The following is a 23,611-nucleotide window of genomic DNA, read 5'->3' as shown; positions in this document are numbered from 1 at the left end:
TTAAAGGGGTATTAATTTATATTTACTCCATAACTTAAATTTTGAGAGACCAAGGTTTATTTTAAATAAGACCAATAGATGTGTTTCTACAATTAAACAAATTGAATGCAAATAGTTGTGTTTACACCACAACTATTTATAAGTTTTAATCTTTCCTTTGCAAATTTGGGTTTCAAACACTGCAGCACTGAGAATCCAAAAGTGAAAATGACTATAAATAAAAGCTGACAAAGCTTTTCATCCTCCCAGTTTAGAGAAATTAAACGCAGTCTAATGACAAGTGGTTGAATTTTTAAAAATTTAAACTGTTCTTAATCCGAGGCATTTCTAATAAATCGGGATGGAAAATGTCTCTCCCCAATAAACTTCTACTTTGTCAAAAAAACAAATGTCATTTCCAGGAACCAAAAACCACACAGTTTCAGCCAAAAACTGTTGAAAACCAAAAATTTGGGAGTAATCTTTGCTTTCCTCAAAAACAACCAAAAAACAAAACACCCCCCCCCCCCACTTTCTTGTGAAAATTGTCATTTAGTCAAAAACCCAATTTTCCATTAAATAAAAGCATCCATGGGAAATATTTTGACTAGTAGCTATTGATTGTTTACAGCATATGAAACATTCCTCTAAGATTGAAAATTGGGACAAAATTTCACTTATGGGTTACTGGTATGTAACTCCTGTTGAAGTCAATGGGAATTGTATGTGCCTGTAGTTTGGGGGCAGAATTTAGCTCCTTAACAGTTTCTCATATCTTTCTCCCTCTATTAAATGTCCATCTTCTCCTTTTGACTTAACCCATCTCTTACTTTTCTCCCCATGTTTTTTTTTTTAAATAAGCACACATTATGAACAAAACAAAGTCAACATTTAAAAAACTTATGCATTTAAGATGACATTTGACAGCAATCACCGATTGTTTTTTGTTGTTGTATCCCTTTTTCACACCCTTTGTCTGTCTAGTCTATTTAGGTTGTAAGCTCTTTTGGGCAGGGGCTCCCTGTCCTATGTGTTTGTACAGCACCCGATACAATGGAGGCCCTGATAACAGTTGAGGCGGCTACATGCTATTGTAATATGAAAATAAAAGTAATTGGCCATTCACTCCTTGGTAAACATTTTGAGACATGACAACTTGTACCAGACTATTCTTTCTTAGTTCACGTTGTATCTATCTGTGCAAGCAGTTTCTGCCCCGTAGCCACATCAGCTTCTTTAATTCCATCGTTTTCTCAGAGTCCCACAGGACTCTGTTCTGAGTCCTTTGCTTTCTTTTATGTCAAACTATTTTCCTGAGTTTTTAAATATGATATAAATCTTAGATAGGAATTCTCGCATTCAGTATGAAAAGAACAAAATGCAGTGAATCATAAATCCAAATACTCATTGTCAGTTTGGATTTTACAGCATATCAATATTATGTTCTGTTTTCTTTGAAACAGCAGCAGTAATATCCAGCTGAAATAAGTGCCCCTCTAGCTTTCCAGAAGCCAGAAAGAAACAATCATACCAAACTAAATTAGGTTAAATTTGAAAAATCTTGTTCTATACTGTGGAAGGGATGCTGTGTCTAGGACTGGAGATAGTTCCTTTTAATGGGGAGGCAGGGCAGTTTGAAACATTTGCTAAGGGTGAGTCTCAACTTACTTTGCCTTTCTGCTTCTGAAAACTATTCCTCAGTCCTCAGACAGCAGACCCGCAGTGTACGACCATGTATTATAAAATGAAATTTCCCCTTCATGACATTTCATATTGATTTAGAGAGAGAAAAGGTAGCCTTGTGATTTCCACGTCCTTTAGCTGGTTTACACTGTCAGCTTTTTGGGGCAGAAATGATCTCTTAGAAAAGGGCTCAAATCTTGGTGGGGCATTCTTGGCACTACTTTAATAGAAATAACTGTTTCATTCAAACAATGAGTAGCTTGGTGGTGTATCATGGTTTCAGACAAAAACTGTGTAAACCGTGGCAGATGTGCTTGTTTCACATTGTTCTGCAGTTCAATTAAACTCCAAATTCAAAGCAAAACTTAGGTGTGAATGCACATGAATCTACTAACCTGTCCGAAAATATTAAACCCTTTGCATATCAAGACCACTGAATTTAGCACAGCTCTGTAAATAGTTATATTAAAAACAAAACCAAAAAACCCCCAGACACTTACCTGGTGTTGTAGAGAGATTTGTAGACGATCATAATTTAGAGATGCTCCCTCATAAGGGACAGTATTATGAACATAGGTATTTGGAGATGCAAATGGAGGCAGGAGTTGGGAACGCCGCCTGGCTCTGTGCAAGCAGTTCACCAAAGATGTTCTCTAGTTTGTTTTGTTGAAGTTTTATTCCTCTCTCATTCATTGGTTTGTTATTTAATGAACTCCAAGATCATTACAGTTGTTGCACTGAAATTAGAGAAATATATTTATTTTTATGCTTCTAGCATGGGATTTTCAGAAGCCATCAGCCTTGGTCCAACTCTGCTCCTATTGAAGACAGCAGTAAAACTTCTGTTGACTTCATAAGGAGCAGAGTTAGGCCAAACCTGAGCACTTCTGAAAAATCAATGTAAATGGAAGCACTGAAAATTCTGTATTAAATTTAACAACACAGGAGGGAACAGGGATAGTATGCGGGGGCAGGGGGAGAAGGCACTCTTGATAGCAATGAAGCCTAAAGCAAGATAACACTAAAGATTATTACACATGAGGAAGAACTACTAAAAAACCAACAATTGGAACCATTATTGACTCTCTCTCAAAGATAATTGTTGTTCATAATCCTTCTTGAAGTGCTCAGGCAGAGTACAATGTAATAAAATACATAATTAAAAAACTACCTCTTAAGTCAAAAGGGATAAAACGAATAAGGAGATCATGAAATTAAAATCATGTCACCTCAATATCCTCATCCTTCTTCCTGGGCTCTATGTTAGCTGCTCACACTGCTCATCGAGGTTCATTATCATGGCCCACCTTGATTATCACTACAAAAGGTTTTTTTCTCTCCTGCTGGCAATAGCTCACCTTACCTGATCACTCTCGTTACAGTGTGTATGGTAACACCCATTGTTTCATGTTCTCTGTGTATAAAAAATCTCCCCACTGTATTTTCCACTGCATGCATCCGATGAAGTGAGCTGTAGCTCACAAAAGCTTATGCTCAAATAAATTTGTTGGTCTCTAAGGTGCTACAAGTCCTCCTTTTCTTTTTAATCTAAAAAATCTGTTTCAATTCTTTTTTTTAAAAAAAAGCTTCTAAGCTTTTGATATAAAAGATGAGCCAAGGGTAAAACACTGTTGTGTGTCTGTTGCTATCTATTAGACTGTTCCAAAGAGTTCAATTTGCCTATCCATTTCCAGTTCCTTACAACTACCATTTTTTGCTAGCGCTCTAGACCAGTGGTTCTCAAAGCCGGTCCGCCGCTTGTTCAGGGAAAGCCCCTGGCGGGCCAGACCGGTTTGTTTACCTGCCGCGTCTGCAGGTTCGGCCGATCACGGCTCCCACTGATTTTTTGGGAGCAAGTAGTTTTTAAGTGAGGTAACTTGGGGGGTATGCAAGACAAACCGGACACCTGAAAGGGGTATAGTTGTCAGAAATGTTGAGAGCCACTGCTCTAAACAGATACTGTTGTTGGGCTTTTATTCAGTTTGTGTAAATCCTTAACAATGTTATGGTCTAAGACCCTACATTTTTAGGCATAGGGAATTATATCCCTTTCCCCTCCATTGTGTCTGTCTTGCCTATTTAGAGAGTAAGCTCTTTGGGGAAGGGGTTGTCAACTACTTTATTTGTACAATGGGATCCTGATCTTGGTTCATTCCTAGGCACTATTGTAATAAACACAATATCAGTGTTTAAATGATGTTTAGTTTCCTTTTAATTTTTCAGAAATCCTATGTTTTTAGGGCAATGGGCAAACTCCAAGACAAAGGAGAGGATAATTAGGTTGAACTCAGCATGAGTGTAAGCAGATGAGCTCTGTTGATATAGGTGGAGTTGTGTTCCTTGGACTTCAGTCCAGACTTGGTGCAATGTGCTTGCTTTGCCCGATTCCTGGAAAAGCAAAGCGGGGAAAGAAAAAAGATACATAGAGTTCTTCATACCAGAAATTCTTTCAAAATAATCTATTTGTAAAATATTATTGAGTTCAGTAGCCAACTCTGCCCTACCTCTTCTTCCTCCTTGGTGTGAAACTCAAGGAAGGGAACTACAGCAGAGAACATCTCTTCCAAGGTTCAGCTTGCATAAGTTTCTTCCTGATCGTTGTGTCAGGAGACCGGGGTGCCTCCATTTGGGAACATGCTGTGGGGACTGCCCACAAATCCTGTGGGATCTTCTGGATGTTGTGTGTCTCCCCCCCTCTCCCCACGCTGGCACCCTCCCCACTGTCTAATGTGTCTAGGCCCCTGTTCAGACAGGTGCTGAAACACAAGCTTAAATTAAGCATGTATTAGGAAGAGAGGGTGAAATAATGCTGTCAAACAGGGATAGATTCCTCTATATATTTTAGAAGCTAAAAGTCAAGCTGAGGAGATGGAAATCAAATACTTTCCCCACTTATGATTGGGCGAGTAGGTTGTTCAAATAGTAATAACTCACTGGTGCGACACCTCCTGCAGGTCATCTGGGAATTAGCTCTTTTCCAGCTTATAGAGCACCATCTGTAGGCCAACATCTCGCTTGCCACTGGCCCCGTGTCCCTCCCAGACCCCGGTGCCCTTTACCCTGGGGTTCTGCCCCAGCAGTATCCCCACACTCTGGGTCTCCCCTCCCTGGGGAACCCCCAACCCTCTAAACCCACCTTGCCTCAGTGGCTACTGCCAGTCATCATCTAGCCCCCACGCACTGGGGCAGACTGTAGTGTAATGGCCACTCATCACTGGCAAGGGATTAGGACCTGCTGCCTTTGCCTATCCTCAGGCTGCCCCAGTACCTTTGTAGGCCTTCACCAAGGCCTGCACCTGAGGTTTATCAGGCTGGAGTCCCCCGCCCCCAGCTCTTCTTGCCCTTTTCCCTAGCACTGCTCCACTTCAGGTACCTTACTCTCAGGCAGCTAACCCTTCCTACTCCAGAGCTAGAGTGAGACTCCTTTTACCTCTGGCCCACAGCCCTCTTATAAGGGCCAGCTGGGCCCTGATTGAGCTGGATATAGCTGCGGTCAGCTACACAGTCAGCTTCCCCCAGCTGTTCTCACTCCTCTCATTACCAGCCACAGCCTTCTCCAGGGCTGCTTTTACTATTGGCTGTCCCAGGGAAGCTCTCTCCCAGGGCTGTTTTAACCCCTTCGGGGCCGGAACGGGGTGACCACCCTGCTACAGTCCTCAATCCTACAATGACTAAGGTGCAGGTGCAAGAATCTGATTGCCCAGAGGTCATTGCAGAATTTGGGCCATAGTTTGTTTTTTAGAGCTAGAAATAAATGCATATTGCACTCTATGAACAGGCCTCATGCCTAATGGCTTTACACATACTTCATTCTTATCTTACTGTATCAATTTTGTTAATATATAAATGTAAAATATACTAAACCAAAATAAACACAGGTGTTTTTTAAAGCCAATTTGTTTCAGTTTCACGTATGCATTTCTTTAGACTCCTGACCTCTACCCTGGAACTGTTTGTCTCCATGCCCTTATACCATCTTATTTCCTAGTCTAATTTTTATGGTTTATGCAGGACTTGAGTGGTGTGGATTTGGAGTGCTGTCTGTCTGCACAGGGGTCAGTTTACCGCTATCTAAGTTTCAAAGTTTGCTGTAACCTGAATTGTAGTCTTTCTGTTGCTATACAATGTTGCAGTCAGTTTGATCCATCTTCAATAGATTTTCACTGTATCAGAGTATTTTATGAGCAGGTTCCACCATATATGACATTGATACCTCTTCATAATTATGGTGTTAACTTCCATAATTTGGAATAAGTCCGTTTTTATATTGAAGAAGCCTGTTCTTGCTGCCCTGTAGGGATAGTTGTTGTTGAAGGTGATAAGAGGGTAGGGTTTATTTTTGAAGCCATAGAATTTTTTAATACTGTATTTCCAACTATAGCACACTGCAAAACCCATTATATTATTGGACAATAGGGACTCTACCAGTACTAACAAAGGATTTGGGTCTAAAAAATTCATATACAACAGCTTTAGGAGGAAGGGTATTTTCTGTGCTACTTGAGGTCAAAGGGCCAGAGAATTTGTGGTCAAAATAAAAGAGAACTTTTGCAGCAAGTGATAAACAGAAGCTACTCTTGTAAAAGGAAAAAGAAAAGCAAAAATAGCTGGAAAGAGATTCTGATTACTTAACATATTATTAGGGATGCCAACCTGTTTATAATTTCAGGGAGTACAGCATGCCGTATTTTTTTTTTTTTTGTAAAATCTATGCATAATTTCCTCATGCACTTTTCAAAGGGAAGTATTTTAGAGAAAGGTGTAAAATCCTTCTGGAGGGGGCTCTGGAGATTTCCTCCTTAAGAAATTATTTCAAAAGTATATGCCACTGGGTGCATTTTGAAAATGTGCACACACACATGTTCATCTGCTTGGGGTGGGAGGGAATGGAAATAGATACATCTATTTTATCTAAATTCTGTTAATTTCTATTCAGTGCATCCTATTTTAGAAACCATATTATCTCAAATTTTGCAATATAGGCACAACATAAAGAATGGGAGTGAGTGAGTGGTCTGGGGAATTGGGGTGAAAGAAGAGGACAGTGCTTAAAGGAACAACGTTAACTTGAAATTCACATTTCTGTCTAAAAATGTTGTACCTAGTTACAGTCACAAGAAGCATCTAAGCTTTATGGTGACCATAGGGACAGGAAATCTATCACCTCTGAGGCTGGTCAGGATGGCACTAACCTTTGCAGCACCTGCTCCGCTGTCTTCCCTCTATGAAGGAAATGGCTGGTGAATCCACTGGGCCTACATTGAGCTGTCCTTCACCACCACCCACCATCCTGGGGCATGTGGAGTGCAGATCTGTATAGGATCCTAGCATCCTGAACCACTCCTTGCACATGGAACACTAATGGTTCTGCTGGGGTCAGGACCTTTGCACCTCTACTTGTGGGTGCGGAGGAGTTGGGGAGATGGAATTACCCTTCAAGGAGAATTAGAGTGCCCCACATAAAATGTTGACCTAATGCCAGCACTATTCTGATTCTCTTCAGTTCAAACACAACACTAAAATACATCTGGGACTGCACTTTATACTGTAGTTCACAATATGATATTCCCTCCAGTATTTCTCTGCACATACCATCTCACTAAGAGAAATGAAGTATACCCGCTTTTAAAATGTAAGTGTATTTGAATGAGAGTGATTGGATTGCATCTCTACTTCTGTAAGTGATGGTCTGGTATTTTTCATGGGACTAAATGGGAGCTCTGAAAACATGAATCTTGTTGTCCGGGTTTGATTTTAACAACTCTTCAAACCAAATATTGTACTATATTAGAAATAAAAACTCTGTATTTGAAAGAAAGAAATGGAAATATACTGTCTCTTTAAGCAGGATGCCAGTTGTCATTTTGTAAAATATATTACCAGTGGAGAGGAATTTATAAAAGACTTCTATGCAGGTATTTTATAAGGATCCTAGCAAAATACTTAGTTATACAAGAGTTATTTTCAGCAAATCTATCCTCCAACAAATATTCAGTGCTGATTCTCTTTATCGGTATCTTGGAATTCAAGGGTTTTCCATTTCATATCAAGGATCTAAAAAGAAGCAGTTTAATAATGAACATCGATGAAATGACATCCACAATGCAGATAACCACAATTGTTAACTTTTATTGATGAAGCACTGAATGTTAACTAAATACTTAAACAATTGGGTGTCGCAAAGTACATGTAAATTGCCACTAATGGTAAAACTCTCTCAAATACAAAAAGTAGTTTAACCTTTTTTTGGGGAAAAAGTCAAACACCTTTTGGTTTTGCCTCTAATATTAGATGCAGTTGATTCAACCCATCAGATCCATCATTCTGAAGTGATGGGCATTTTTCTCCCAGCTGGTGATAACCAAAATGGTGTCTGGATCTCTGGTAAACTTTTTTTCCTCTTTGGATGGGTTTTTTCTTTCAGTAGTTCAGTGGACATTCCTTGTAAACAAGGTGGAGTTGTCACTTGCTGAATTAAAAACATGACTTCTGGCAGCCTTCTCCCAAGTGTTAAGCAGGATCAGGACAGCACATCATATAAAATTTAACATATTAGCCCTAGATATGGTGGCTGAAATAGTGCTTTTGTAACATTTGGAGCAAATTAAAAGACCCCAATTGTTTTGTTTTATTTCATTTCAAAGCATGATTTAAAACCCCTCCTTGAAAACACTACAAAAGCACTATTTCAGCCACCATATCTAGGACTCCTTTGATAATGCCCACAGTAAATGAGTCATTACAATATATTATTTTATACCATTATGGTAGTTATTTCAAGGAACCCTCCCCCCAAAGAGAGAAACTTTATCTAAACTACTAAGAGATGCATGCACTTAAAATGAATCATTATGTAACCATAATTAGGGCTGTGATTCTTTCATGGCATGTGATGTTCCATGACTTCTGTGAATCATAGAATATCAGGGTTGGAAGGGACCTCAGGAGGTCATCTAGTCCAACCCCCTTGCTCAAAGCAGGACCAATCCCCAATTTTTGCCCTGATCCCTAAATGGCCCCCTCAAGGACTGAGCTCACAACCCTGGGTTTAGCAGGCCAATGCTCAAACCACTGAGCTATCCCTCCCCGCCTGGGGGAAGGTTGGAGCAGCTGCTAGTCCTGGGGCTTCTGGAACAGCTGACTGGCGCAGTGGCTGGGGGTCAGCCCCCTGTCGCAGGGGCAGCGGTGGACTGGAGCAGCTGCAAACCCTGGCAGGACTTTCTTTGTGTTCCTCCCTCCCCTGAGTATTTTTAGTAAAAGTCAGGGACAGGTTGTGGGCATCTGTGAATTTTTGTTTATTGCCTGTGACCTGTCCCTGACTTTTACTAAAAATACCTGTGACAGACTCTTGACCATAAGTGCTGTAAGACTCATTCATTCTTGTTCTATCCCCTCCTTGTTTGTCTGAAATTTAGGGCCTAATGTTCTGTGCATGTTACTTTAGCTATCTAAGCAGTTGTATTGAAGTCAATAGGAGTATTTGCTGTAGGAGTTCATATCTGAGTGTTTGCAGAATTTTGTGCTTAACTTTGTTAGTTTTCTGAGGCAGGAATTGTATTTTTATTTCTTTGCTATGGAGCCACTAGCACACTTGTTAGCTCTATGAATTGAATAATAGTTGTTCTGATCCAAGATACTGCCTTTTTGTTTTGTGTGAAACCTTCTATCTTGGATAGTACAGTGATTCCCCACAGTAGCATTTACTCTAGCCTTGTAAATGGAGAAAAAATACACAGCGCAGACTAATCTTAGGAACTATTCAGGTTTAGTAGCAGCCTTCATTGAGTTGAGGACACTTGTCTCTTGATGTGACTCATGGTAAAGAATTTTGATTCAGATATAATTTTGTAAAGTTTTAGCTTTTCATAACGTTCTGCTGCACTCTCCCCACCACCACCTTATCTGAATATTAGATATCTGAATGCCAGGTATATCCAAGTATCAGATCTGTGTGAATTATGTCTTTAATGGTGACACTAATACAGGTTCTTCATCTAAACAAGTGAGACTCTCTCTCCCTGCATAGCTAATGTTGATAATGCAAAATTACCAAATTTTGTCATTCTAATTTATTAGCTGAAATTCATCTCAGCTCTACTTGAAACCCCTTAGTGTCTAAAAAAACATTTTGACAAAAACTGCTACGATACAGCATTAAAATATCTTCAGACACATCTACAGCACTGATTGAATAAGGTAGTCACAGTTACAAAGCACTGCAACTGGAGATAGAAGGTTGTGCATTATGCTATTTGTATCATGGTGGAATGAAAATATACCTCTGAAAGTGTAATATATCTGCAACTTTCAGTTTTTAGTAGGTAAAGTATTACAAAAGCTTTGCTTCTTTTTGCTTTTGCTCTGACTGTAATATTCTGGAAGGGTATGAAAAAATTCAGTCTAACAGCAGAACTGTGTCCAATTTTGGGCGCCACAATACAAGAAGGATGTGGAAAAATTGGAAAACGTCCAGCGGAGGGCAACAAAAATGAGTAGGGGACTGGAACACATGATTTATGAGGAGAAGCTGAGGGAACTGGGATTGTTTAGTCTGCGGAAGAGAAGAATGAGGGGGGATTTGATAGCTGCTTTCGACTACCTGAAAGGGGGTTCCATAGAGGATGGATCTAGACTGTTCTCAGTGGTAGCAGATGACAGAACGAGGAGTAATGGTCTCAAGTTGCAGTGGGGGAGGTTTAGTTGGATATTAGGAAAACCTTTTTCACTAGGAGGGTGGTAAAACACTGGAATGCGTTACCTAGGGAGGTGGTGGAATCTCCTTCCTTAGAAGTTTTTAAGGTCAGGCTTGACAAAGCCATGGCTGGGATGATTTAGTTGGGGATTAGTCCTGCTTTGAGCAGGGGTTGGACTTGATGACCTCCTGAGGTCCCTTCCAACCCTGATATTCTATGATTCTATGACAGGTTTCAGAGTAACAGCCGTGTTAGTCTGTATTCGTAAAAAGAAAAGGAGTACTTGTGGCACCTTAGAGACTAACCAGTCAAATAAACTGGTTAGTCTCTAAGGTGCCACAAGTACTCCTTTTCTTTTTATGATTCTATGAACTTTCTTGACCTACTCTCAAGCCAGCCCACCCTACTAGCGGCATTCCCCTGACGGTGTCATAGATGTCATTAGTTAGTAGTAAGAGATCCATTCAGTGATGCTACACATTTCAACAAGGAAATTTGTCTATTTCTAAACAAGGTAAACATTAGAAATTAAGACTGTATATTTGCTGGAAAGAGTTCCCAATGTGAAACTGTTTCAGAAACCGAAAGCCTAAATTAGGAAACAGATTGTGAATTAGCCATTGTTTAACTGAAAGATAGTAATCCACCTACTTTATCCTCAGGCCTTTCAGTTTCCACAGTTAATCCTCTGACCTCATGGTAAGAGAAATCATGCCTTTGACTTTTTTTTTCCAAGCTAATTTTGAAACTAGAGATGGGCCTAAGCTGCAAATTTAGATCTGAATTTGAACTTTCCTAAAGTTTGAGGATGTTTAGTTTTAAAGTTTTGTTTTTTGGGGCCATAGCTACTTGAACCTACAGAGCATGATTGTAGACGAAATTTTGTTTAGAAGAATTGGCTAAAGTATGCACGGATAGTATATTGTTAATGCACAGATCTATGTTTTTCATCTTTAGATTTCATCTTCAGATTCACCTCATCTTGGCCAGAACATTCCAGCCTGGTCTACTGCCGCCGAGATTTGGGCTCAATCTGTTAACAATTTATCGTTTCATCAGCAACAATGAGCTCCACAACACAGCCAGGTCAGTTTTTTCAGATGTCACAGAATATTAATTTTGCAGAATTCTTCATTCTGTGTCTGTGTTCAAAGCCGAACTAGAGATGGCAAGTGACCCATATGCCAGTTTCATCTAATTAAGATTTGACTGTCATATAAAATGAAATACAGGAGTATGCATGAAGAACTTATATTGTGTGGATATCTTATCTCAGTTGGATTACAAACTGAATGATTCTGTAATTCTTGTGTAATGTTTTCCATATGACTTGTTTAGGAGCCAAATAATCATAATGAAACACAAATAGACATATTTAACATATTTTTATTCTTTCTTAATATTTGTATACTTGTGCATTAAATTACTGTGCACCTTTACATTATAGCCGTGTTTGAACAGTCTGAGTTTGAGCTTCATTGCTCTGTCCCTTCCATCATATCCCTGTGGTGGAAGGATACTTGCCCACACTGTCATCCTCTGCTATGTTTTTCTTTGTAGGCACATGCTTAGTTAATATAAGTCTGAGCACCTGCTTTATCTGATGTCAGTAGAATGAGCTAGTTCTGGTTCAGCTGGCAGGAGATGAACTGTGAGCGGTACAGCCAATACCCATCGTTCTAGAGAAAGAAAAGTTACATATGGAACACGCCTACTCTCCACGGCTTTGAGGAGTGAGAATCAAATCTGCACAATGTCCCATATAGCCCACACTCCAATTCACCTCCACTTTAAAAACATAACACTGTACAGGTGATTTTATTTATGTCTGCTTTTGGCTTTTGTGAAAATAGTTAGCATAAAACATCAAGAAAGAAATTGTAATAATAAGCAGGGCTCTTAACTGAATTTTTTGTGGGGGATATCATGCAGCTCAATTTAGGAATGTTTTTCAGTTAAGATTTTTTTTTTAAAAGCAATATCAGAGATATTGTGATGGAAATGAGGAATAACGGTATCCACATTAGTGCCTCAAAAAGTGGCCTGAATTTCAAACTTGGCCTCCATTTTTGCAAACACAATTTTGCATCTGCAATAATTGTCAGGAAAAAGCTTGAATGACCTGCGGTCAAAACTGATGGACGTAATTTATTGTGGATACAAAATATGCCTCTGATAATGGAGGACTGATTTAAAAATCAAGTCCCTATTGTTCTGGGTCTGAGCAGAATAAATTTTGTAGAAGAGGACTAGATGATCTGAACGTTAAGGCTGTTGTTGACTTCTCCTTCTGCTTTCTTGAAGGAGTCGTGCTCTGCTTTTTGGCTCTGTAGTCTCATGGTTTTGTATGTGTCCCCTTGGCAACAAATATGAAATGTATTACTGTGCTTTTCTCATATACCGTACATGTTACAGCCCTCCACTTTGCATGGTGCTTTTCTAATGTATATTGCTGATCTTTAGTTGAATTTATTCCTGGTGTAACTCTCTACTCCAGTTGGAGATGATTTGGCTCTTAATGCAAGGTGTCAAATTGACCCTCGTTACTAGGAGGAAGAGGATTATGGGTGCCCATTGAAGTTTCTACTGTCATTCCAAATGCCATAAAGGAGACCTCTTCAGTTTGATGAGCAGGGTAGTAGTGATATGAGTTCTGTATGTAGGGTCTGTTCCTGCTAGGTGCACAGTACTCAACTCCCAATGGGTCTTTATCTGACTTCCATTAACGTTAAGAGTTGTGTGTTTATGACCGTGCCTCATGCTGAATATTTACCCCTAATAGACTAAAACTGGAACTCTGATTTATTAAAAGAATTAGCCATTGTTGGGTGGTGGTTGGTGTTTGTGTCCACCCCTAATATAAAGAAATCTTTCCATTCTGTGTAGAGGTTGTTTTTTTTTTTTTATAAAAAATTGAATGTGAAGTCACCGTATGGTAATCTAGTGTCTCTAACTATTTGTAATTAGGTCATTCAGTAAAATTGTTTTGTGGCAAAAACGGCTATCTGTAAAATGGAATCACTGTTGAATTTAAAACAGCACTAATCTTACTACAGTAATCTTACTACAGCACTAATCTTACTTAGTACAGTACGAGGCTATAATGAACCTGTCGGGACCCAAGCCTTTTGTTCATTACAGCAAAAGGACAATCAAAATGAGTGGGTGGTAGAGCTGGGGCTGGGGCTTCAGGCTGTCAGCCCTGGATGGCTGGGCCTGGGACTTTAGCTTCAGCCCTGGGAAGTGAGGGAGACGGGCTCAAGGGCAGAAACTAAGGAGTTGGCCCTAGCCCCAGCGTATGAGGCTAGATAAAAATTTTGCATGCGTGTGCAACATATTTATATTTATTTATTTAACATTACAGAATTGTACTGCAGTAGGGATCCAGGGACCAGGTTCGTTATAGCTGAAGTTTTGTAATAATGAAGGGTGTTATAGCAAGGGTGTACTGTACAAGCATTGTAGAGTACCCAAAAGGCACGGTCTGGTTTTCAAAAGTTGTGGATGACTTATTGAAACTACCAGTCATGCTCCACTGCCCACAGTTATAGCATTCAATTGGAAAGTGGAAAAATTGAAAAGTTTCATATCTAACAATTATTACAACCCCAAGTTGCATAGCTTCCTTCCTTCTCCTGATGGGCTACACAATCAAAGGATGAGTGGGGGAAAGAAACCAAAACACTGCAAAATCTTGGGAGTAACAGACTGGATTGTATCTGGTTTGAATGAACAATTAGTGCCTCTCTCAGTTGACTTCTTCAAGAAATACGGTATGAACTATTCAGTGCACTTGACCTGTGTATAAATGGATTATCTCTTCAGTGGTTTCAGTTCTTATTCCAAATGGATAATAGAAAATGGTTAATTCTTTCTTACCTTCATATATATGGAGCATTTGTAAATTGTGTTAATCCATTCTAATCTTCATCTTTGTACATTGTAAATCTGCAGATCACATTGTTTTTACCTTATGTACAATACTGTAAAATTACATGGAGGCAAGATTGATCCATGGTATTTCTAAGGTACATGTCACCTTAATGTATCCGTGCCTCATCCACGGGAAAGCTCTTGTGCTTTAACCAAGATTGTATTGAGATTACACTGGGTGAAATCCTAGGTCCATTGAAGTTAGTGGCAAAACTCCCATTGACTACAATGAAGCCAGGATTTCATTCAGTAGCTTTTTAATGCCATGGGGTTTCACATTGAACAACAAGGAGAAAACAAAATATTGAATAGCTGCTTATTAAGTAATCACTGTTAATTCTGTACACTGAATGAGGCTGGGGTCCTGTGGAAAAAATAGCATGTGATCATGTAATTAAAGACTCCTTCATATGCATATGCACCAGGGGGCTGAATTAAGGTTGACTAGGCAGCCTTAATTGTGGCATTTAGTAACTTTTGAATGCTTTATTTGCAAACTTAATGTTCTTTTAACATAGGTTTTTTGAGTGTATGTAATTTCCTAGGTTTTTAAAAAAACAAACTGGAACACCCCCTTACCCCGAAATTCCACATGAGACACTGTATTGATACCCACATGAGTCATCAGCAGGGTTGGAACCTTTTGATCCACGACACAGACTTCTGCCGCTTGAGCTAACAGAGTAACTGATAGCTGTAGTAAGTTATCATCTTCAGTGTAGACTAGCTATAGAGGGGGATAAAACATGCTTTGCCACTGTGTTTCAAAAATATTTATTGATAGCAGAGGAATTGTGAGACTTGGGAATCTTGGGTTTAGGGTTGTCAACTTGCACCACCCCTCCTCCAAGGCCCTGCGCAGGCCCCACCCCTGCTCAGTCCATCCCCCCCCCGTCGCTCGCTCTCCCCACCCTCACTCACTCGCTTATTTGGGGTGTGAGGGCTTTGGCTAGGGATGCGGACTCTGATGTGGGGCTAGGGATGAGAGATTTGGGGTGTAGGAGGGGGCTCTGGGATGGGTCAGGGGATTGGGGTGCAGGCTCCAGCTGCTGGTGCGTGCTCTGATGTGGGGCGGGGGATGAGGGGTTTGAGGTGTAGGAGGGTTCTCCTGGCTGGGACCAAGGGGTTCGGAGGGCGGGAGATGGATCAGGGTTGGGGCAGGGGGTTGGGGCATTGGTGGGGGTGAGGGCTCTGGCTAGGGGTGCAGGATCTGCGGTGGGCTGGGGATGAGGGGTTTGGGGTGCAGGAAGGTGTTCCGGGCTGGGACCAAGGGGTTCGGAGGGCGGGAGGGGGATCAGGGCTGGGGCTGGGGTTGGGATGCGGGGGGACCTCAGAGGTGCAGGCTCCAGGCGGCACTTACCTCAAGCAGCTCCTGGAAGCAGCAGCATGTCCCCCTCCTGTTCCTATGCATAGGCGTGGCTAGGCGGCTATGTGGTTCCCGGCCAATGGGAGCTCTGGGGGCAGCACTTGGGGTGGGAGCAGCATGCGGAGACCCCTGGCTGCCCCTACACTTAGGCGCCAGAGAGGTGCCATGCTGGCTGCTTCCCGGGGGCCACGCGGCACAGAGGGTAGCAGGGAGCCTGCCAGCCCCACTGCGTGGTGCCACCAACCAGACAGTTAATGGCCCGGTAAGCAGTACTGGGCAGAGCCACCAGGATCCCTTTCTAACCAGGTGTTCCTGTTGAAAATCGGACACCTGGTCACCCTACTTGGGTTACATTCCAGACTCTGAGGGTCTCTGCTCTAATGGATAGACTCTTCTGCCCATATCCCCAAGCTTAACTTCCTTTGTGCTGTCCCCTCCCCATTCTGTCCCTCTTCCCCTTTCCTGGTCTCTGTCCCAACTATCATTCTCTGCATCCCAGTCGGTCCCAGTTTCTATTCCACAGACTTCTCAACCTAGTCCCAGTCTCCTTGTCCAGTCATTCCTATTTCTCCCTAGCTCCTTGTCCCCAGTTTTGTTTAGGGGTTTTTTCATGCAGGTCCCCACATCTGTACCCTAGAGTTCAGAGTGGGGAAGGAACCTTGACAACAGCAGAAACAGTCTGCTTGCTCTCAGTTCTGGTGTCCACCCTGGTCTTGCCTGCAGCAGCCCAGAGCTGCAGTTGCAGGAAAATCCTATTTAGCCCCAGGCTGGAGCATGCCCAGTGCAGATCGAATCTTTGGGGAATTTAGCTGTGAGACTTTGGTAAGTCTCTACTGAGCATGTGTGAACTGAGATTTTTTTTCCAAAGGCTTGTAACTTGTATTTTCACAGGAACAGCAAAAGGCACATATCTGACAGAAAGACATCCCTGGCAAATTTCAATCCATGCTCCAGAATGCGGGGGTGCTAGAGCTGTTCAAAGAAAAAGTCACTAGAATTTTTTTAATGTGGGCAAAAATATTTCCCCTCCCCTGCCTCATTCTTGAAACAGCTAGATTGTTTGCTGATTTCTTCCCCCTCCCCATAAAAATTCAGCTTGAGGCAGAGACACAGTGTGTAAGATTTCATCCCAACTGGTTAAAGATTGGCAAAGTTACAATGGGAAGTATCAGGCAACTTTAATAATGGCAGAACTACTAGCCCTGCCTATAATACACTTTTAAGTGTACATAATTCATTTGTCCCAAATTGTCACCCTGGAGATGGGTCAGGAAATATCAGTTTCTTAATTCAGAGAGAAAAAGGGAGAGAGTGAACGATGGTGCTATTACATTTTACTGCGTGTGTGTTAGTGGATTGGGATGTTTACTGACATCATAAAAACCTTCTGGCCTTGGTGCTGGAGACCTAAATGGGTATCTTTTTATGGCACTGCTTTGTGCTGCCACTAGACTGCCAAGTTATCCTATGGAACTATTGTTAATAAAAATATCCACAGGCCTCACTTTTCAGAATTGCACATGCATAGTATCTAATCCAACTTCCGTTGAGGTCATTGGAAAGACTCTTGTTGACTTTGATGGGAGTTGGATTATAAATTATTTCTATTACTGGTTATATTACAATAGTACCTAGGGTCTCCAATCCAGTTCAGGGCCATATTTGTGCTAGATGGTGTATAACAACATAGATCTTGCAGTCTAAATAGTCAAAATGGACAAGGGGCGGGGGGGAAGGGGAGAGAGAATGCCAAGGAGTGAAATGGCTTATCTGAGTTCATGCAGCAGGTCAATGATGGCAGATCCGAGAACAGAACCCAGATGTCCTAGCTCCTAAACACATGCTCAAGTTGCCTCTTAGTCTACACTTGATGTCCCTGATAGGTGAAGGCATGCCACATGTTCACTGGACGATGCTGGATGAGGTGTGATTCCTCCTAGTGTGCTCAGGCCTATAGTGAGAACTTGCTGCTCCTTAGGTAGATACAATGCTGCATGGCTGACCAGCTCTGACCTTTGTGTGGTAACTCTCCCTGAGGGGCCTTAGGAGGGAGTTTATTTGCACCTGTCTCTGTGCAAGGAGATGGAGGAGTAGAGGTAGGGGAAAGGGAAAGGAAAGCAGCCTACCTTTACTGCTCCCACCCTTTCTACCACCTACATGGCAGACCAGCCACAAACTGGCCCAACATGTGTCCATGCAGTTCTGGACTCTGGGCAATAATTGCTATGCAGGTATCATTCTTCCTGTACTGTGAATATGTGATCAGATTCCAGATCTAGACAATACAGGGGCACTGACTTCTTTAGGTCAAATATTTTGTATTTTTTTTTATTGGCGGAGCTCCTGGAGGTCAGGGCCCCACTATACAAGGCACTATACAAATATATAACAGAAAGATGGTCCCTGCCCAAAGGAGCATACAGGCTGAGTTTTAAGATGATAGACAGCAGGTGGATACAAAAGACAGGTGGAGGAGTGGGAGTATAAGGTAACAGTGAGAGCTCTAGGCCAGAGGTTCGCAAACTGTGGTCCACGAGCTCCATTCAGGTGGTCCACTGATAGTTCCCTCTAAGGTGTACATCTGGATGGCCGCACACTAAAGAATGAAGGGTCACCCACCTAATTAGTGGAGCCGCGCAGGTGTGGCTTCACTAATTAGGTGCCTGGACCCTGGAGAAGATACACATGTAAGGTGAGGTGGTGGCTTTGGGGGGGGGGAATAGCGGGTAGGTGGGAGGGGGCAGTGAGGTGAGAAGAGGGGGCGGGGTGAATTTGGGACATGCAGGGCTGCAGCGGTCAGAGAAAGAGGCGACTTTCCCCAGCTCCAGTGCTGTGGCTGCCAGGGAGAGATGGCCCTCCTTCCCAGTCTCAGCTCTGTGGCTGCTGTGACGGTGGAGAGACCCTCCTCCTTCCCAGCCCCAGCTCGGGGGCTGCTGCGGCAGGGGAGAGAGGGCACATCCATCGCATTAGAAAGGTAAAACTACTGATATTAAAATATGAGTTGTGTGCTTTTATTTGTAGAACAAAAAAAATTAATTATTGACGCTTTTTTATACAGCACTTTTATCTAAAGCGCTTTACAATAGTTAGCTAATGGTACAAACAACATTTGGAAAGATCATTAAGTGATCTGCTGAAACCCTCAGCAATTTTCAAGTGGTCCGTGAAAAAAAATGTGTGAGAACCACTGCTCCAGACAGTGTAACAAGCAACAATTACAGATAATATGGTAATGACTATGATATGACACAAAAGTATAAAATAGTTGGTCAGTGTTTCATGGGACCAGTTCTTTTACAATTTGACAAATGAAATAATTAAAAAAAAAAGGAGCTCTTAAAATAAACTGCTGACCTGATCCCAGCTTTCAATAGGGCCCGGCCTGTGACCAGGCTGCTTTTTACTATTTAGAGGTAGGTCTACACTTAACGGTGGCATTTTGAGTACAGACACTGCATCCCCAGCTAGCACAAGTATAAGTAGCAGTGTAGGTGATGAGATGTGGCTTAGGTGAGTAGAGTGCCCTAATCACCTGAACCCCCTAGTGTTTATACCCCACATGTCTCCTTACATGCCCAAGCCGTGCCTCCCACATCTACCCTATTGTTTTTAGCAGTGTAGGGTCTTGGTGACTCCATGCTGCTGCAGCCTTTCCCCTCTGCAGTGAAAGTTTCTGGCAGGGGACAGGCAGTGTGGAAGAAAATTAAGAAGGCTACAATGGATAGTTTTTTAAGACTCATTCTTGGTTTTAATTTAAAAAATGTTTCTCATCTCGAGGGAAACATGACTCCAACTGATGGTGGAAGTGACAGCTTTGTAACTTTCAGTAATTGTGCCTATGGCTGTGTTGCAGTATTAAGTTCCGCTTGAGTTAATTTTTTTTTTTTAACAAATAGAGTGTATATGTTTAGAATGACCTGTCTGCAGGTGGAAAGCAATTTATAACCTGTAGCTGCTCCAGCACCACGCAGGGTATCAGCAAAAATCTAAGAAAGTTCATATAAAAAGAAAGTGTGCTTTTAGAAACATAATTCCTGTACTATATATCAAACATAAGAGAATGAGAATGTAAATTTAAATGCTGCAAATAGATAACTTGTGATCTGCTGATTTATGCTGTTATTCCTGAAGGCTAAAATCTGCTCCTCCCAAATAAAGTCCCTATGATCAGGCTCTTGTTAGGCTGGAATGCAGAGAAGTTAGGAAGGTTAAATCTACCATGCCCCATGCCAGTATTAGTTCTGATTGAAAATCCCCACCTTCCCCATGACTGCTACCTCTTCCCATTCTTAGTTGCTGTTCCAGCCAGTGGGCTGGAATAACAACCTTGACCCCACTGCATGAGTTACCCCTGGGTTTTCAGTCCTTTTGCTTACGTGGATCCTTTGAACCTTCCTTTCCTGGCCTACTCTTGGTTTGCCTACGTCCCTCTAGGCTTTGTGCAGAAATAGTTTCCATGGCGTATAGGCAGTCCTGTGCATCCACTCCAACTTCTGTTCCCCATGTGTGGTATAGAGGACCTTGTGCTGGACTTCTGCCTACCCATAGCGTACAGTTATCTGTCATCTGTATGTGATGTTGAACTCATGGATTTGTATAGTGTATTCACTTAGTACTAAAAAACAGGAACTCTGTGTTAATAAGCATACTTGCTTGCACACATTGTCGTCAACCCTTGCAAATTTTCCTGCTTTTCATAAAATCCCGGGTCTTGGAGTCACGTGAACATGAAAGAACCTCAGCTTTCATTTAAAAAAAAGAAAAGGGGGAAAAAAGGAAGCTTCATGGTTGTGGAGAAAAGCTTGAAAACACCAACCCTAGAGGCTTAAGGGTCACAAGATAAATCAGATTAAGTCAATTTTGTGATGAGGGGGCCTGATTTGTGATTTTTGAATGGCTTGTGGTTGGCAACATTGGGATTCAAAGTGGAAGGAGCATACATCTTTTTCGTTACAGATGGTACTGCATACATAAACGGCATCCCCTTCTACCAGTGGGTGCAGCTATACTGGCAGCAGAATCCATCCCTGGGCATGGCCAGCAGTAGTACTACTGGTTCCCTCCCTTGGCAGTTGCACCTTGAGGAAGCCACTTTTAAGTTCTGTCAGGGGCTCCAGAGCTGCCTGACTGGCGGAGGCTCACAGGAGGCGTGTTGAATCGGGCTACAGTAGGCTAGCACAGGGCTTGCGGGTAGCTTGCCCCATTGCACTACCACTCCCGGTGGCCTTGATGCTTCCAGGGGCCCACGTCTGACCCAGGAAAGGCTATTCTGAAATAGAGTCAGAAGTTGAGAAGGATTTTAAATCACTTTTCAGTAGGGAATGATTGTTGGACTTAATCTGTACTGTTGTTTTTCCCTTGTGAAGGAATGGAATGCTCCCTCATTTGAAAACAAACCCACCATGAGGGGGCCATTTAGGGATCTGGGGCAAAAATTAGGGATTGGTCCTGCTTTGAGCAGGGGTTTGGACTAGATGACCTCCTGAGGTCCCTTCCAACCCTGATATTCTATGATTTTATGATTCTACACACATGGTTAGAAAGAACTGCAGGAATGCTATTGGCATTGGTGGTGGTTTGAGCCACTGGTGTAGATGTAGAGAAAAGTTGCCGATAACCCTTTTGAGTTTACATTTTATCTTTTATATAAAAATAATAACACACATGCTATTTACATAGAAGGTGACAGCAATAATAAGTGAAATATCAGTTTGTCACTTTGGTGTCATTTATGCATTTAAGTGGTACTGGTATGTAAGTGAATGTTTCATGCTGATCCATTTTATAGATGGGATACTCATTATTTATTAATCTTCTTTTAACATCTTTTCAGATTTTGTTCAAGTGTAAAATGTTCTGCTAAACTCATTTATAATTTCAGAACATGAGCTGTGGAAGTGTTCTGGGCGTTGGTATTGCTAGAAACTTTGAGGGCTGGAGCAATAAGAGGAGGAAATAGTTACTTTCTTTAGACGAGCTGGATTTTAACAGGCTTCCCTTTATATTGAGTTTGTAAACTCATTGTCCAACAAAACCATTGAAAGAACAGATGTGGACCAAGCAAGAGTTGTACATGTTTTATCCAGATGATATCCAAGGAACCTCTTTGGGTAGGCTTTGTTTCCAGAACCAATACACATAATAAATATTTCCTTACACTGCATGATGCAATAAATAGGCCTCCTGTGTAGCAACGTCTACTTACAACAACACCATAACCCAATAAGTTGAAAGCAGCTCTGTGAACCTTTAGGGACCAGGCCCTGGCTAAATGAGTGGCTAATTCATGTAGCTATAAAGTAAATGCTGAATCCCAGTAGGGGGTAAAATGCCTGTGTTTGATTGTTTGCTTTGCTTGTTATAAACTGTAAGATCATTAAGGAAGTGTTTACATCCTGTTGCTGTTACATGTTCTTAACCAATCCATGTACATAAAAGTGTTGGGGGGAAAAAAAGAAAATATTTGCTCTTAAAGGGTGTGGTTAACTTGGTATTGTTTGTGGAAAACTTTTCCTCCTTTGTTTGCTTGCCAAGAGTGGTTAAATAAGCAAAACCCCCAGTAGTGGATTAATATATACATGGATGTTTTTCATGGCGAGAGATGCTTAATGGTGTTTGTGTTTACTTCATAATACATAGTCATCAGCTGAGAGCTGGCTCTTCTTTTTTTTTTTTTTTTTAAATAATAATCCATAGTTATGTGGCTGGTTTTGTCTACATCAGATGAATGCCAGTTCTGTTTCTGATGGTTCTATCTCTTGCCAACATGCTGTTTTTATAAGTCTCAGGAGAACAGTTTAATAAAATTGGGTGACAATGAAAGGTAGTTATTTTATGTTAAAGGCAGTTGTCCAGACTTTCAAGGGAAAGAAATATGTGCACACCTGCAAAAAGGAACATACTTCTAATATGTCTGCAAAAAGCAGGGTTATGTAAAAACACTGGGTTTTCCCCCCAGTAGGTTTTATTGTTGTCCCCCATTTTTTTTGAACCAGTATGTCACTCAAAAAGTTCTTACATCAGCAGAATGTATTATTTGAAAGTTTTATGATATTAAAAATAGTGGCCCTAATTTCCATCTGTGAATGAAAACTTTATTCTGAAAGAAGGAAAGTGATGAAAACATCAGTTTTATGATGTTTTAAAAAAAAATCATAAAAAAAAACTAAAAAAAAAAAAAAAGGGTTTGGAGCTGTTTCGAGGCCAGGAGAAGAAGGGGATAGGATGGAGTCACTTGTGGTTGGAGAGAGCAGTGTGACTAATGTCATTACATGTTGAAGACAGGGAAATGGGTGGATTCTGAACTGTCAAGGGTCTTGATCTTCTAGAAATTACCAACTTCTGAAAAGTGGGCAAGGTGTCTCATAGCACAATTCAATATAAAGCTGACTACTTCTTATCCAATTTCACAGTAAATTTACTAAGCAGGTTTTTTTTATTCTCACTGTAGCACATGTGAAAGCTACTGATCAATACATAAAAGGGATGATTAGTAAGAGTTTTTCTACACCCCCAGAACCATGCCCCTTTTCCAAAAGCCTGTGAGCAAATGCTGAAAAGCTAGGGACACTTCAGAACATGGTTTTGCATCCCTGTCTATCCTGGCTAATAGCCATTGATGGACCTATTCTCCATGAGCTTATCTAGTTCTTTTTTTAAGCCCTGTTATAGTCTTGGTCTTCACAACATCCTCTGGCAAAGAGTTCCACAGGTTGACTATGTGTTGTGTGAAGAAATACTTCCTTGTGTTCATTTTAAAACTGATGCCTATTAATTGTGCAGTCTCAATGTTCCATTAACATAGTTTTTGTATTTAATCAGAAATAACCTGAACACCCTTCCTTTATGCACAGAGATGCTGGTTTATCCAGAGTTACATGAAAGGTTATTGTCATTGCCACCATGTGTTATTAATAGGTAATGCCCCCAGTTATATTTCAAATCTGCTTAATCAGGT

General features: G+C 41.3%; 1 protein-coding gene across 4 annotated transcripts in view; it reads left to right on the top strand.

Annotated features, from left to right (window-relative positions):
• The window catches only part of HDAC9 (histone deacetylase 9), a 686,372-nt gene that overhangs the window by 39,196 nt on the left and 623,565 nt on the right, over window positions 1-23,611 (top strand). For all 4 annotated transcript variants that reach the window (XM_043541104.1, XM_043541102.1, XM_043541108.1 and 1 more), the window contains exon 2: window positions 11,313-11,441. In XM_043541104.1, coding sequence (XP_043397039.1) covers window positions 11,420-11,441 — 22 coding nt within the window. In that variant the 5' untranslated portion in view covers window positions 11,313-11,419. The remainder of the gene's footprint in view (window positions 1-11,312; window positions 11,442-23,611) is intronic.

Source organism: Chelonia mydas, chromosome 2, assembly GCF_015237465.2.
Source record: "Chelonia mydas isolate rCheMyd1 chromosome 2, rCheMyd1.pri.v2, whole genome shotgun sequence".
NCBI lineage: Eukaryota > Metazoa > Chordata > Testudines > Cheloniidae > Chelonia > Chelonia mydas.
This window is presented reverse-complemented; position numbering and strand designations above follow the sequence as displayed.